This window comes from Ornithodoros turicata, chromosome 1 (assembly GCF_037126465.1).
Source record: "Ornithodoros turicata isolate Travis chromosome 1, ASM3712646v1, whole genome shotgun sequence".
Lineage (NCBI taxonomy): Eukaryota > Metazoa > Arthropoda > Arachnida > Ixodida > Argasidae > Ornithodoros > Ornithodoros turicata.
Window position 1 is genome coordinate 144,252,624 of NC_088201.1, and position 15,616 is coordinate 144,268,239.

General features: G+C 44.1%; 2 protein-coding genes across 2 annotated transcripts; one reads left to right on the forward strand and one right to left on the reverse strand.

Moving 5' to 3' along the window:
* The first annotated feature begins 209 nt into the window (after positions 1-209).
* LOC135386364 (uncharacterized) lies at positions 210-1,265 on the forward strand. Its single transcript, XM_064616229.1, has one exon. The coding sequence runs from the start codon at positions 210-212 to the stop codon at positions 1,263-1,265; it is 1,056 nt and encodes a 351-aa protein (XP_064472299.1).
* Positions 1,266-1,380: 115 nt separating this feature from the next.
* Positions 1,381-3,796, reverse strand: LOC135370423 (uncharacterized). Its single transcript, XM_064604167.1, has 3 exons — positions 3,544-3,796; positions 2,255-2,457; positions 1,381-1,956 (listed from the first exon to the last, which is right to left on the reverse strand). Exons 1-3 carry the CDS (start codon positions 3,553-3,555, stop codon positions 1,479-1,481), a joined length of 693 nt encoding a protein of 230 aa, XP_064460237.1. The 5' UTR covers positions 3,556-3,796; the 3' UTR covers positions 1,381-1,478.
* Positions 3,797-15,616: the final 11,820 nt, after the last annotated feature.

A 15,616-nucleotide genomic window follows, 5' to 3' on the forward strand; every position in this document is an offset into this window, starting at 1 on the left:
TTGCAGCACAGCGTGTTCAGGTACCTGAGCGGCAGTGTAATGAGGAATGTGACGTGCCAAGTGGTGGAGAACAAGCTGATCCGCATTGCAACGGTGATGATGAAATGCCAACCGATGAAAACTTCACAGCAACAGTGGATAGTAGTTGTGCATGTGGTGAGGTTATTGCTCAACTGAGACAAGAGCTTGCTGCAAGTAGAGCATCAGAAATGGCAACTAAAGTGGAACTTGAACGACTTCAAGAGCAGCTGAAAAGCCAAACCAGTGAAATACACTTGCTTCGCTCTGAGCTTGCGATAGCACAGGCTGAAAACCAAGAGCTCGAACAGGTGACACCCTTCGGAATTGCCAAGTTTAAGGGCGACGACGACGACATCCAGTTCTACACAGGCCTTCCAAGTTACGGCCACTTCTGTGCTCTTCTGAGTTTCCTTGATCCAGGAGAAAATGGAAAGAATATTATAAGAAATGACGGTACCAGACGTAGTGAACAGAGTGGCCGTCCACAAAAGGTCAGCGTGGAAAACCAGCTCTTTCTAGTGCTCGTGAAGCTGCGGCTTGGTCTGTTTCACAAGCACCTTGGAACCCTGTTTGGCATTTCTATCAGCACAGTGTCAAGAATATTTTCAACATGGATAGATTTTATGTACTTGCAGCTGGCGCAATTACCACTGTGGTTATCACGAGAGGCTGTGGACGAAGCGATGCCACCTGACTTTAGTGAGAAATACCCTTCGACACGTGTCATTCTGGACGCCACAGAAGTTAAATGTGATGTGCCAACCTCATTTGTAACGCAGTCTGGCCTGTACTCTCACTACAAGTCAGCGCACACGTTCAAAGGACTTGTCGGTATCGCCCCAAACGGACTGCTCACCTTTGTGTCCGAACTCTTTACAGGATGCACCTCTGACAAGGAATGTGTGATAAAAAGTGGATTCTTAGAACTGCCATTCGAGCCAGGGGACTCCGTAATGGCAGATAAAGGATTCAAGATCGATGACCTGCTCCAGAGCAAAGGTGTGGGACTCAACATTCCACCTTTTCTCAGAAAAGACCAATTCACCCCAGAAGAAGTGCAGGAAACACAGAATATTGCTGCACTTAGAATACACGTAGAAAGAAGGATTCAACGAATTAAGGGATTTCATATATTTGATCGCTCTATTCCCATATCATTAGCACCTTTGGCAAACCAGGTGTGGACTGTCTGTGCGATACTTACAAACTTCCAGTCGCCACTTATGAAAGACTGTTGTGACTAGTAAGGTATTGTGTCAATAATTGTTGCTGGCTTGCTGTATAAATAAACGTGTTGTATGTTACCCATATGATTTTGTAATAGGTACTCTATGGGAAGTAGCATAGCAGAAAGTACCATCAGATTTATAATTTATTGCAGTTATGTTTTCAGGGCATATAATACAGGGGGTTCAAAATTCCCACAAGTGCATATGTACAAACTAGTTTCATGAGGTCTACATAGTGGTTTCTAAGTATGGCAGCAGTGTGTCAAAATAAAAATAGTCCAGCGTTTCCTTCATGGTGGACCACTCGCTTTGGCTGAACTTCACCCGTTCAATCAGAATAAAATCCTTGCTGTAAACAACAAAGTCTCCCCAGCTTAGCCCTGATATGGCCATCTGTCCTATCAGCTGGGCATAGTACTGGTGGTCTCGTTTTAGCTTTGGTCCGTTTTCATCCACCTCACAACAGAAATTGAGCCCTGGAAGGTTGCACGCTTGCTGGTCACGTAGCGAATACGGGCACTTGATCTCTACCACTCCATACGAATCCTCCACTGGATCAAACACGATCCGGTCAGGAGAAGCACCAAGCCAAGGGCAGGAGGGGCTGACTAGAAGCCCGCAGCTGCTGATGACCGCATCGTGGCCCATGTTGTGTAGAACCTCCTTGTACCTCTGTGCCGCAACGGGTTCGTTGGATATTCCGTACCTGGGCACACGAAATCTTGTCAGAAAATCGCAGTTCCATTATTATACTATTTCCGTTTGAAGTGTGCCAATACTAGAGTTTTAGTGTACCGTACGCAAAGGCGATAACGTACGATGCAGCGGTGGTTGTGCGCGCGCAAAGCAAAAGAAAGCATCTCGCAGTGCGCAGAACCACCACGCTATCCCTTACGTACGCAAAGGCGATAACGTACGATGCACTAAAACTCGCTACTCCTTATGATACACAAAAGGTAGTGTGCAACTCCAGATTCCCAGGTTAAAGGGTCAAGAATTCGTACTTGACTGCAGCCACTTTCGAAAGGTCCCTTTGCCTTGTCAAGTTCTCCAGTCCTTTCAGAGACCACTCTTTCCGGATTAGAACAGTGCCAAACTGTGAAGATGTTAAACGATGCCTCCGCTCTTCGTGCCACGTCGGGCTTTCAGATTGCTGGCGCGTGTTCCTCTCGATCGCTTCCGCTGTCACACGTGTGGTACATAGTTTCTGTAATATGGAAAAGTAAAACTAGGTGAAGCAAATTTCGCTATGCCAAGGCACGGACTATAATGTTATTGCAAAATGGCTAGCACAACACATATCAAAGTGCATGCAAACGACGTTGTGATATATTTAAAGGCCAAGTAAATAAAGAAATCCCTCGCAGCATCAAGTAGTTGTTGCAGCTGTTGCCGTCTGAAGATATAGTGATAAACCTCTGACCCGCACAATATTCTTTGCCTTGAGCTCCAGTGGAGGATCCCATGTTGCGCAGGCCTGAAAGAAGGTGACCAGTGGAACAGGTCTTGCAGTGGTCTGGCGAGCTGGTGAGATTCCAGACACTTGAGCTTTAAAACCATGGGGCAGAGTCGACTGCTGATAACTCATAACTGATGAGATTGAGGCTGGGCCAAATCTTGATCTCTTGTGCTGTGGCTGAAGTGTTAGAAGAAGGCCCCTAGCAAATTCATTCGTAGGGTCCATCATGAGCAGGTCATCTACAAGACTTCGCTTTGCACTTGCTTGTTCATGTTCATCCCTTGGATGTGCACGACACTCCTTTGGTCTTGTCACTTTTGGCAGCACTTTACCGCCTTCTCTCACCTTCCTCCAGTCCACGGACTGAATAGAGCCACCTTTAATCTTATTACCACGGGGCACCCTCCACTGCTGTGGTAGATCAGTGCAGGACAGCTGATCAGGTGCCTCCGAATACCCTTTTGACTGGAGAAGCAACACAGTCCTCAGGACTCCTACATCGTGGTTGCAGGCGAGCTTTCCTGCAGGGCATTCGCAGATTCCGTCAACAACTCCAACCGCCTTGTCCAGCGCAAACATGACAGGATAGGCACCTGCATTCTTCATCTTGCTCCTGAAGCACCCAGCCTTGATGAAGACAAGTCCACTATGTCGAGGAAATTAGGCGTTAACACAATATCATTTATGTACGCTCCATCGCCCGAGCAGCCTCTCGAAAAAGTACACGGCGACCACCGCGCTTAGTCTTCCACGTTTTCGCAAACAAGACATCGCAGGAGAAGGAACATGCTTTGTGTGGGGGGTAAAAGACTGACTGAGAAAAAGAGATCTCACCTTTTTTTGCATTTGTTTGTCCTCAGTGTTTTCAGGTCGACGTAGGCTTCAACGAAGAAGTTATAACTTCGGTCGAAGCTTCGCTCCGTGCCCGACCTACTCATGTAAAAGTCCCGAATGATCTGTCGTGACAACGGGGGTATCACTGTAAGGTCCTTTTGCCATCCTAATATAGGAAAAACCACGGAACGCTGTGGACATTGCGCCATCGTCATGCCCACTGAAGCAACACCTTCCCGGACTCTCATCAACAATGGCGGCGATCGAACAGGGTTGCTCGACTGACCCGGCTTTGCACAGGGTTGGCGACTACATTTTGCAAAGCGCCTATTACGTCTTCCTTACTAGGCACAACGGAGGCGCATCACGGAGCAGATTAGAAGTTCAAATCCCCCTGGCGGAGCAAAAATAAACGTGCTGTACTCCCAGAAGACGCGTACTTTCACCTTACTGCACGGGCAAAGTAAAATGATCCCGTGTATTATTCCCAGGTACCGTTACTTGAAGCTGCTGCTGGCTAGAAGAAACTGAGCAAGCTCCGTGGGCATATTCCCACTGATGTAGCCTGGAGGTAAATTAATTTGCTGATGTGTTAGATTTACTTCTTGGTCTCACTTCAGTGCTTGAAGGTACTGAATGCTAAACCGTTCGGCTGTGAATTTTGTATTATAGGTGAAAAGATCTAAGAGCATGCGTATAAGACATATCATGTGCTTCATATGCGTACGTACTTGTCGATGTGGTGTTACTTGTACGATGTCATGATTGTTGAACATGTTTTACGTGTTCTTGGCCCCTGCCTCATTTGTTCGGTTCCAGTCTGTTCCAGCAGAGATGGTCACTTCTGGGCACACCATCCTTCCTGACCAAGTTGCGTGGAAAGGCATCCAAGACACGCTTGGCCTTGGATCACTTGGTGAAAGACCCAGGAGGGGGCATCTCTTTTGCGTGGTTTCTCGTGACACTGAGTGAGTATTTCAATTTTTATCATCAATCAGTCTTGCATCACTTTATCGTGTCACTCCTTCACTCTGCAACAGCACATTTCAACTTGAAACTGATATTATTCTGGCTTATTTTTCTTTAGCCATATGCACCGCCATTCTTTAGTGTCTGTAACATGCTTGTAGTGTTCATAACTTAAATGTCACACCTATGTCTAGAAAGGTAGAACCTAAGGAGCTGGTGTCCCAATTGTAACTTCACATGAAATTTGGGTATTTTGTTGAGTTGGCATGCTGCTTGTCCACGCTTGAACATTAGCATTCCTTTGCGATTGAAATCGCGCCTTTTACCCATTTAGAATTTGCGGCAATAAGTGCATAGCATGGTGGATAATGTTCGGTGTCCCTCTCCTTATTTTTTGTCGGAAACAAAATCGTTGAGTAAAGCTACTGGTCGCTGGCTAGTACATGTAGCTGCGTATCTTAATATATTGAGAGCTTCTGTTTCTCCCTAGCAGTAAGAAAGTGTAGTACCCTCTGTAAGGCTGGTGCACCGCAATGCTGTGCTCTGCTCTTCATAGTATTTATTGTCCAGAATGCAAGAAGCATTACAGAGTTGTTTCTTTATTATGACTATAGTCTAAAACCTCAGTAGTAGAGAAAGTCCACTTTGGTTACAAAATGTTATACTGGTGAGACGTAATTGTAGTATGCTATTTTAAAATGATTAGTGAGTAAAATGGATGCGAGGCAAATGGGGAGGTGGTTCCAATCATGATTTGTGCGCGGAACAAAGAAATCAGTTTTAGGTTCAACATGGAAATTATGTGCTTTCTCTCCCTTTTTTTTTCTGTGATGAGTAGTACAGGTGCGGGACGTGCATGTGGCAGTATGAAGGACATTAGGGTGCACCGAATTTATGTGGTAAATATTTTATGGAAAAAACACAGGCGCGCACTTCTCTGCTGCACGGTGAGATTTGTGCCGTGATTTGCTATAAACTAACCATCTCATTCCTGCATACATCATCTGTGACACTAGTCATCAAAAGTAAAAATATATACTTGCTTCACCGACGGCGGTGCTGATTCTTTCATTTAACACATAACTTGTGATGGAACTGCCTGTCGAATCGCTCGGCATGTATTTCCTGGAATAATCTCAGTGACATTTGTGACTGAAGCATAGTTATTTTGTAACAAAACATATTATTTTTGACAACAATTTTAGACCACATCTGTAATGACAAACACTCTAACAGCATTGCGTCTTCATACAGTCACTGCACACAAAATCATCAATATCTAACAAGATTTAAATCAATATATGCAGAGATTGAGAAGTTACCCGTCAAAAAGAACTCGTTACAAGTTATGTTAGCGTGTGCAAAATGCAACTAAGTTAATAACGAAGTTCTTCCGCCTGAAGTGTAACTTGTAGTTACTGAGTTACTTAAAAAAAGAACAAGTTACTTCCAAGTTACTACGGACACAAAATAGCCAAATGCCATGAAAGAACCGGAGACAAAGCAAGAAAATATGTGGACGTGAGAGAAAAGCGAGTTAAAGGTAACTTGGAACTTAATTTAAGTTACTTTGGCAAAGTTTCCTGAAAAATAAACGAGTTCCCCTGAAGGTTACCACGGCGCAAAAGTACCTAGTTACAGTAACGAGTTACTTGTAACGAGTTACCTCAAACTCTGAATATCCAAATATGAGTGATTTAAAGGACAACGGAAACGAAATTTGTCCATTGCAAAAAGGGGACCGAACAAGGTGTAAATATTATGTAAAATTATGGTGCCACTATTATTTTGCAAGTACGCTGTGCCGATGGCCATATTTCTGACGATTACGAGAGCGCTGGGCCGCCCACCCGACACGATCGCCCATGTAGCGCGCCAAGCATTGCGGGAAAATCTGAGGAGCGCGTGACGTCAAATATCTCTCGCGCTCCATGTGCGGCTGCCCGGCACAAACACGGCGAATTCTGAATAACGCCTGAAGATGTTTGATTCGGAGATCTCGTGGAAGTCTGAAGACAATATATCCTATGAGAGATGGGTTCGTACATGCTTCTTCGTCTCCGTTCTTTCCCCGTAGCAGGAATTAGACGTACGCCGAAACACCAAATGAAATGAAGCGAAATAAAAGTCCGGAACTCCAACAGGAGAGCCAACGTGCGTCACTTCCGTGGTCTGCTACGGCGGCGCGGCGACGCTCACCAGGGGCTCAGAGTGCTCCACGGCCGAATTTTATATCGCGATTGTGGCAGCGTTTCAACTAATATACGCAAATCTAATTCGAATTCCGGATTGTTTTGGTACACATCGCAATATGAGGCAAATAGCTTTGCAGCCTATTTTCGTTTCCGTCGTCCTTTAAGGTCTTTATGACCAGTATAAGACCTTAAGATATTTGGGAAGTACCCAGCCAGCACCATAAAGGTGTCTGTACTAGTGCCACCATACTGAATGTGTAATGTGCAGAGGTGTGTGCATGTGGAGCTGCATTCCAATGGTAGCAACTGTCATACTACATATCCTGCATTTTCTTTCTTACAGGAGTATACCGTGTATCAGCCCTGCAGGGGCAGCAAGCTGATGAACAGAGCCACAACCTACGAAGAAGTTCTGGGGATTGTTTCGAAAACAGCAGAAGTCTAAGGGAACGTTTTACTTGGTAACCAGATACACTTAATGTACTTTGCAACTCTAAGATGTTGTTTTGATCGCTGCAGTTCAACACACTTCAAAGATTTTCCCACCCTTTCTCTGTATGTACAATAAATGCTCGATCCTCTACTCTATGACTTGTGTCACACATTACTGCATGACATGCAATTCCATTAAAAAAAGACACACACAATTACACATCCTACGGTGCTGTTCCCACATTTGTGGGAATCAATGCACTCCACACTTCAACCAAAAGCCGACTCTTTCAGTTGGCCGTGAAAATTACGGGAAAGAGCCGGCAACATAGCTGCCATTAAAATCCCTGTACATTTTACGGCTGCATTTTTTGTAAGACACCGTAATATTCACGGGGGAAAACAAGCATTCTGGTTACATGAAAATTACCATAAATTTAACGGCAGTACTTCTCCCGAAGTGGCCGTGATTTTAACGGGAAAAGTCCGGCAATATAGATGCCATTAAAATATACGTAAATTTTACGTTCGTTTTTTTACAGTGATATAGGAAGCGCAATATGGGACCTTCACAGTGTGTCCATCGCTTACTCGTCCCAGTCCCATTATCTCGTTCCCTGGGCCGACTTCAGAGGGAACTGTGTCGATAACCGCTTGGAAAGTCTCGCAGGGAAAGACATCCCTTATTACCTTAAGCACCCCTTCTGGGGTATTACATACAGGGGCGAATATTAAAAAAAGGGAGTAGTCGCACACATTCGCGTGCACATACACACACAAACGCACAGAAAATGTATACAGGGTGCATCACGTAACGTGTCATTTAAGTGTGATTTCATTAAAAAAAAATAAAATCGGCTGAACAGAAAAATATGAGGTACCTGGCTACCCTCAGGCCGTTCAATTTGCCACCTACTAAAATTACTTTCGACGACTTTGAATTCCAATAAATCAATTTTTTAATTGATTTTGGAAATTTGCCTAGTCAATGTAACGTGTTTCTTGCTAAATCAGATACGCCGTGATTGAATCAGTAAAACCTACCGCAAAATACGTTACGTAGTCCAGTACGCGGTTATGTCCAGAAAAGTCGTCCGAAAATTGAGGTTCATTTGAGCATTTGTCAGTGACGCACGAAGTCGGCCGCAAAATAGCGGCGTGGGGAGGGCATATCACTCGCCACCTGACAGAGCAGCTGCAGAATAGGAGGAAAGGGAACAAGAGACGTCGCGTATTTGCAGATAAGCGGGATTCTGATTGCTGGATGCGAAGGCGTAAACAAAGAAAGGAAGTAAAGGGAGAAAGTTAATTGCTGGTTTTAACTTTTTCTGGTTTTTGCTGGTTTTAACCATGCGTTTTTCTTTAGCGTAAACGCCTGATCGTACGTGTGCGTAATACACCGCTCTGTCCGGGTCAGAATCAGACACGCGTCCTGCTTGCTTTGACATCCCCGCCCCTCCCGCCGAACATCCCGTTGTCTTCTACAAACACCCGTTATGCAAAAGAGTACACAAATGGAAATAACATAATTTATTTGTACAGCACTTTGGTTTACCTGGTTCTCATGGCTTTTTGTGACCTGCACTCTAAAAACAAGGCTTCACCGCACAACACACCGAGAACTAACCGTTATTATGCAGAAAGATATGGCTCCGTTCCGTGATTTGCAGAAAACGGTGGGCGTACGCCTTTCTGGGACACTTATGCACAAATGTTAAATGTACGAAAAAGGCACACACCAACCGTTTTCAACAAATGAGGGGACACACAACGATATCATTGGACATATTCACTGTCGAAAAGCGGTGTTATGCGGTGAGGCTCTGTTTTTGGTGGGGGGTTGCGAACATCGTGATAGAGCAGCGACATCCAAGTGTTTCGTCGCACCAGTCGCCCCAGCTAAACGTGTTAAAAGAGCCCGCCTTGGGCACAAATGCATAGTTGGGACCAACGGACTATGTCCCGCGTTGCTGTGTTAAAGGGACTATGAAACGATTTTTTTCTTCGTTTCGTTCGAAAGAAGACATTTTTCTGAGTCTAGAACCGAAATTTTACTTTCGTCGCGCGAGCGGATTTCTCGAGAGCGAATTTAAACGGAGCGGCGAAGGGAGGACAGCTGGCGCCGCGTCGTGGCGAGCTGCCGAGCGGAGACACAACGGGCAACTTGACGCGACCACGGCAGGCTCAACAACACGTCATCGTGACGTGTTGCCGAGCCGAGGAATCCCGCCAGGAGCATGCGCCGTAGGATCCCGCGTATGCGTTCATCGGGAGTGGAAATCTCCATGACAGCAGCTTTCGCGCGATCGGCAGATTTCGGCAGTGGCGGCAGCCACAGCGCGAGCTCGCGGCATTACTTGCCATTGTGCAACACCGGTGACGTAACGGGGAACCGAAGTGCGGTCCGTACAGTTACACCATCGACTGGGAAATATGCGCGGGAGAGGAGGAACGCGGAAGAGACATTTCCAGCGCGCGCTCCTCGCAGAGTGGAGCGATTTCGTCCGGAAAAATTTGTGGCATATTAGTTTCTCTGCGGGAAGAACAGTTTCCATCGAAAAAAAGTATGGGGGTTCGGGAAATTTCATAGTCCCTTTAATTTCCGTTTTGCGAAGTGACCTGCAGAAAGGACTTATTTTCTCCTGCAGGCCAAGTGGCGATCGGGGTTCTTCTTTGTAATCCTCCTCCTTGATGCGTCCCCACAAATAAGAATCCATCGGAGTCAAGTCCCGTGGTCTGGCTCGCCATGACACAGGCCCAAAAGGGCCTATCCATTTCTCACCGAAGGGTCGGTCCAAAAACGGGACTGCCTGAAGGACAGAGTGAGGTGGGGCCCCATGATGTTGGTACCAGGAAGTCACTCGCTCCGCAAGGGGGCAAATTATCAACAAAATTCGATATAAGACCCTCTAGGATTTCATTCCAGTAGATATTGCCTGTCATGTTTCCATTGAAAAATACTGCACCTAGTACTTCTCCGTTATGGATTCCGGCCCAAGCATTAAATGTCTACTGGTACTGGTGTTTGCAGTCCCTTAGCCAATGAGGATTTGATGTTCACCAGTAGTGAGTGTTGTGGAAGTTAACTTGAGAATTCCGAGAAAAATGCGCTTCGTCTGTCCAAATGATGCAATTAGGAATATTTGGACTTTCGTCAGTCATGTTTATGATCTAATTGCAGAAGTCCATCCGCTTGTTGTAGTCACCTGACAGAAAACTTTGATCGAAACTCATGTGGTAGGTGTTTCACCCCCGCGATGGGGAATTCTCAGAGCATTGCTGGCTGAGACCCCTCTTCTTCTTTGGATGGATCGACTGCTTTGGTGGGATCCTGCGCGACCTCTTCACGAACTCTAATAGCTTGCCTAGAGACCCGTGAAGTAATTAGATGAGAACGTGATCGGCGTGTAGAGCTGAACGTTCCAGTCGAAGATAGTCGCAGGAATGCCTGTCTGATTGTACAAGACGTGGGCACTCGCTCGCCTGCGAACATCTCTCTGTACTTTTCAACTGCCGCGTTGTAGTCCATGCCACCCACGCCATGAGCCAGAATCTTTCTGGGTTTTTGTCTGTTTGAAAACACAGAACTTGTCATGGCTACCGCTTTTGGGCGTTCAGCAGTCAATGCAGCCGAACTGTCAAATGTTCATACAGGGGTAATGCAGCTATGACTGTACAGCAGGCACGCCGATAGAGAGAGCGGTGACCCTTATATGTGATATTAGTTGACAGGAGTAAACTACGCTGTCGCTAACCTTCCTTTGTTTTTCAGCTCCTCTGTCTATCAGGTGAAGAGTGGTATACCCCCTCACGGCGCTGTTTTGCGGCCGACTTAGTGCGTCGCTGAAATACGCGCAACTAACGCTCAATTTTCGGACAACTTTTCTGGACATTACCACAGTACTAGGAATCGCATTGTGCGGGTAGTTTGGCTAATTAAACCACGGTCCGTCTGTTTTAGCAAGAAAAACGTTACACTGACTAGGCAAATTTCCGAGTTCAATTAAAAAAATTGAATTTATTTCAATTGAAAGTAGTCGAAAGTAATTTTAGTAGATGGCGAATTGAACGGCCGGAAAGTAACCGCTTACCACATATTTTTCTGTTGACCCGTTTTTTACAAAGGTCAAATGACACGTTACGTGACGTACCCTGTATACAGGGTGTTTCACCTAACGTGATCAGTTCTAACTGGCGACGTACTCGCAGGAGGGTTGTGGGATTTTCGGCAGTTACCTTCAGGAAACATTTGCCGTCATTTATGAAGGCTTTGGACAATTTTTAATTCAAAGAAATTTACTTTCTCAGTTTGACTTTTAAAATTGCCACGGGAACCAAACTCTTTTTTTTTTACAGAAATGTGAATTCCTTCACGGACAACCACAGACTCAACAAAAACTATACACACTATCGCAACAGAAGTCGTCGAAAAAAATTAGTAAAAATTACGCTTTAGGCTCTTCTGATTGATTGTCGCACAGAACAGCGCACGGAAAATGCGCGTTTTTTTTTTTTTTTTTTGCCTTTCTTTACCCTCCTTTGACCTGTATGCTGGTGACAACTGTCTTATCACAAAGAAGGCAAGACAAATGAAGTTGGGGACACTTCATCCTCCAGACACACATTTCGCGCAAATCAAACAGACGGGGCTAAAGCGTAATTTTTACTATTTTTTTCGACTATTTCTGTTGCGATACACTACATAGCTTTTATAGGGTCTGCGGTTATCCGTGGAGAACTTCATATTTCTGTTTAAAAAAAAAAGCGGGGTTCGCTTGGCAATTTTGAATTGACAAAAATAAATTTCCCACAATTAAAAATCGCCCAAAGACTTCCTCAATGGTGGCAAAATTTTCCAGAAGGTAATTGCTGAAAATCCCACAATCTTCCGGCGAGTAGGTTGCCAGTTCGAATTTTTCATCACTTTAGGTGAAACAAACACACTGTATATACATATGTATTCACTTGCAAAACGGCTTCGGTTACTGAATGTGCAACTCTCATTGTTCACGGAAAGAGGCTATGTCAGTTTAGAGTTTAGTTTCTTGGGGAAGAGCATTCCAGTCTGAAATAGCAGACAACAAATGGGAAAAGCGAAAACAGTTCCCTTAGAAGTCGGCCCAGGACACACATTCCCCCAGGGCGTCAGTCGTTAGGTATCCAACCTCTGTAAGACCGACAACGGCGAGCCCTTTCATCACCACCACTGTTTATGTCTGGGAAGATTTTGTCATGACTTCTAAGCACTGTCGACTTAATTCGAGAGAAACTGAATTTTCCCAGTTGATCTCTGAAGATCTCTGAATAGAGCTGAAGAGATGATAAGTATTTAAAGAGATTGAAACATTTATTTTACTGAAAAACAGGCTTTCGGACGGAGTCCGTCCTTCATCAGGTGCGATACATTGAACACTTCGTAGAGATATTTATACTAATGTACATCAGAGAAAGGGGACAAAGAAGGTGGTGAGGAGGAAATACAAATTCTTATTACAGAGGAGTGAGGGCATGAAAAAGAGAATACAAAAGAAGGCGATGTACAGTAGGAGTGCCGGAGACAAAAACCGTTGAGACATTTCAGGTGAGCGAACATGTTAAAGAAAACTGGTGAAAGAAATATGACACTGCTGGTGTTTGAGAAAAGATAAACAATGGCAGCACTCGTATTTAGCCTGCATAGCCTGAGAAAAGGCTATCGGTTATTAGGAGTTTTGCAAAAGTGATGCATTCTTAAAACGGGTTAAAAAAATGATGAAAAAGTAATAAACAAAGAAAAATAAAATTGGAGGAACTGTAACATGTCTGTTGAGAACACAATGTATCTGTACCACAGTTTAAAGACAGAGGGCCCAGGGGTTGGTCAAAAATGGGGGATGCATTATACAATACTAAAGGTTATTGCTTCAGGTGGTCAAACGACCTATACACACGTGGTCTCCTGCAGTGGGTGAAAAACAGGTCAAGAGTTTTTATGTTTAGCAGACAGGCAATGTTTTGGGACCTTCGGGGAAATCAGGCAAACAAGATGATAAAGTGGGCCAGAAAAATCATTGAGACCATGGGGAGTCAATGACTGGAATTCAGCAATTAAAAATGACACTCGGTTTTTGCGTTTGTTGTTGTCAGGAAAGCCCAATTCTAAGATGACGATCTTTAAGTGTGTGTTAAAGTCGTGCTCATGAAGGTTAAAATGCATGGAAATAGGGGTTGGTAGCTGATGAATAATGTCTCCTTTGTGTCCGTAAAACCGTTCCCGCATGGAATTAGACGATTCTCCGACATACTGAACGTGACATTTGGTGCAGAAGATTATGTAGCATACATTATATGAATTACAGTTAAAAGAGTGTTTTATTTTAAAAGTAAAGTTGTTTTTGTAGCTATCAATCTGTGTACACGAAACAATAAATTTACAGGTCTGGCATCGTGTTCTGCCATATGGAGCACAACTTGGGGGTTGCTGGTGAATCTTTGAGAATACGAGTAGGTTACGTAAGGTAGTCTGTCGCTTGAAAGCAACCGTGGGTGCCTGCGGGAAAACTTCCTTCAGTTTCCGCCCGAAAACTTTTTTTCAGTAAAATAAATGTTTCAAGCTCTCTAAATACTGATCTTGTTCACTTGCGAGTGCTAGACTTATCCCATTTTTTGCCTGTTAGCTGAAGTGCTGAAGCTAGTGTGCTACAGACAATATCAATCGCTCTGCACAAACTGTAACATATGAGCTGTCAAATCACGCTTCGAACATCGGAATACCTGTTATAGCAAAATGTGTTTATAACAAAAGGAGGCTTCGGCAGGAGCTTGGTGGGCCATAATTTCTTGGCAGCCTCATGTAACCCATATAATCAGGTTATATAATATTTGTGGCACTGTAGAAGACGATAGTGTCTTGATCGCTCTCATCCTGTGATGTTCTTAATGATCATGAACGTTAAAACGAAGGGTCATCCTTTTAGGAGTTGCATGTGTAATGACGTTGAGCTCTTAGTGCGCTGGAAGCTGGATGGTTTTTGCATCTGTGCGGCTCGCGTGTTGCAGTGCGGTTAGAGAGTACCGTACAGGGCTCGGCAGTATTACAAATACATTGTATTATAATACCGTTACTGTAACACTTTAGAGTATTTGTATTACGTATTATAATACCCATCTGATAAGGGTATTTGTATTACGTATTATAATATAAAAATTCGAGTATTATTTGCATTGTGTTACTGCAAAACTCGTAATACTTATGACATGTCCTGCCTGAGGTGATGGGTCTTACACGTGTGTGCTTTGGGTACCATTCCAGTCCTACGAACACGACCTAGTTCTGCCAACAGAGGATCACACTTCAACGTGCAACAAAGGGACGAGTACAGGGCCGGCTGACTCAAATTTCTGAGACACTTCTCCACTCTGGGTGAATAACCCAGAGCCCTTACGGGGTCATATTATAGAATAGAGCCAGGGTCGGTGCGTCAGAAAGTAAGGCAGAAAAAATGAGATTATAGACACACACACCTGCGTTCCGCGAGAGAATGCCCTGAGAGCTGTGCACTGTGGCGTGCAAAGTTGGAAGTCCTCAAGTACTTCGATGACAAGCGCGTAGACTTGTCCATGTTGGACGACTACCCATCAGTTAAGAGGGTTTATGTTCGTCCGCGCCGGTTGAACGATTGTTTTCGTTTGCGAACCTGCTACTCAGACCAAACAGACGATCGTTAGAAGATGGCGTATTTGAAAAGATGTTTCTTCTTAAGTGCAATCAACTCAAATAAACATGCGTTGACCGACCGGTGGCTTCAGAAATATGTCTGGGATTCCTTTTCTAATAACCGTCTGCCACGGCACAAAAGTATTACTAGTATTACTTGAGTAATACAGGGAAGTAACAGTATTATGTATTATAATACTTGAAAATAAAATGTATTATGTATTAGTATTATAATACCATTTTTAGCAAGTATTATGTATTTGTATTATAATAAAAATTTTGAGTATTCCTGCCCAGCCCTGGTACCGTAGCATCATACGCACGCAGTTAAAATCTATTATTTGACAAAATAAAAACGCAGTCACCAAAAATGACTGTCGTCACTACTACTAACAACAACAACTGTAAGGCTGGTTGTTATACAGGGTGTCCCAGCCAGATGTGAACATATTTTTTAAATATATATATATATATATCACTGATTCACTGTTTCCAAGATGAAATTGATTGCAATATAGCATATGTTTGAAGGCCACTCCTTAGGAGGGCATTACTAAACTCCTAAGGCAATGTGTAACTTAACTTTCAATAATTAACTTTTTAATTATAAATGCTACAAAGTTGCCCCAATGAGAACATCTGGTCCCTTCGGTCACCTGATAACGGAGCCGTTTTTAGAAGAAAAATTCGTTCGATAGATCGTCCGCAAAAAAATCGTGAAGGTACACATTTTTTTCTTTATTTTGTAAATTGCGCATCTCTAGAGAAGCGTCTTTCCTTC

Coding starts and splice junctions, on each gene's coding strand:
- LOC135370423 (XM_064604167.1), bottom strand. Junction 1,957..2,254: donor TCGAAAGTGGCTGCAGTCAA/GTACGAATTCTT, acceptor TCGTGTGCCCAG/GTACGGAATATCCAACGAAC.
- LOC135386364 (XM_064616229.1), top strand. CDS start 210: ATGGCAACTAAAGTGGAACTTGAACGACTTCAAGAGCAGCTGAAAAGC.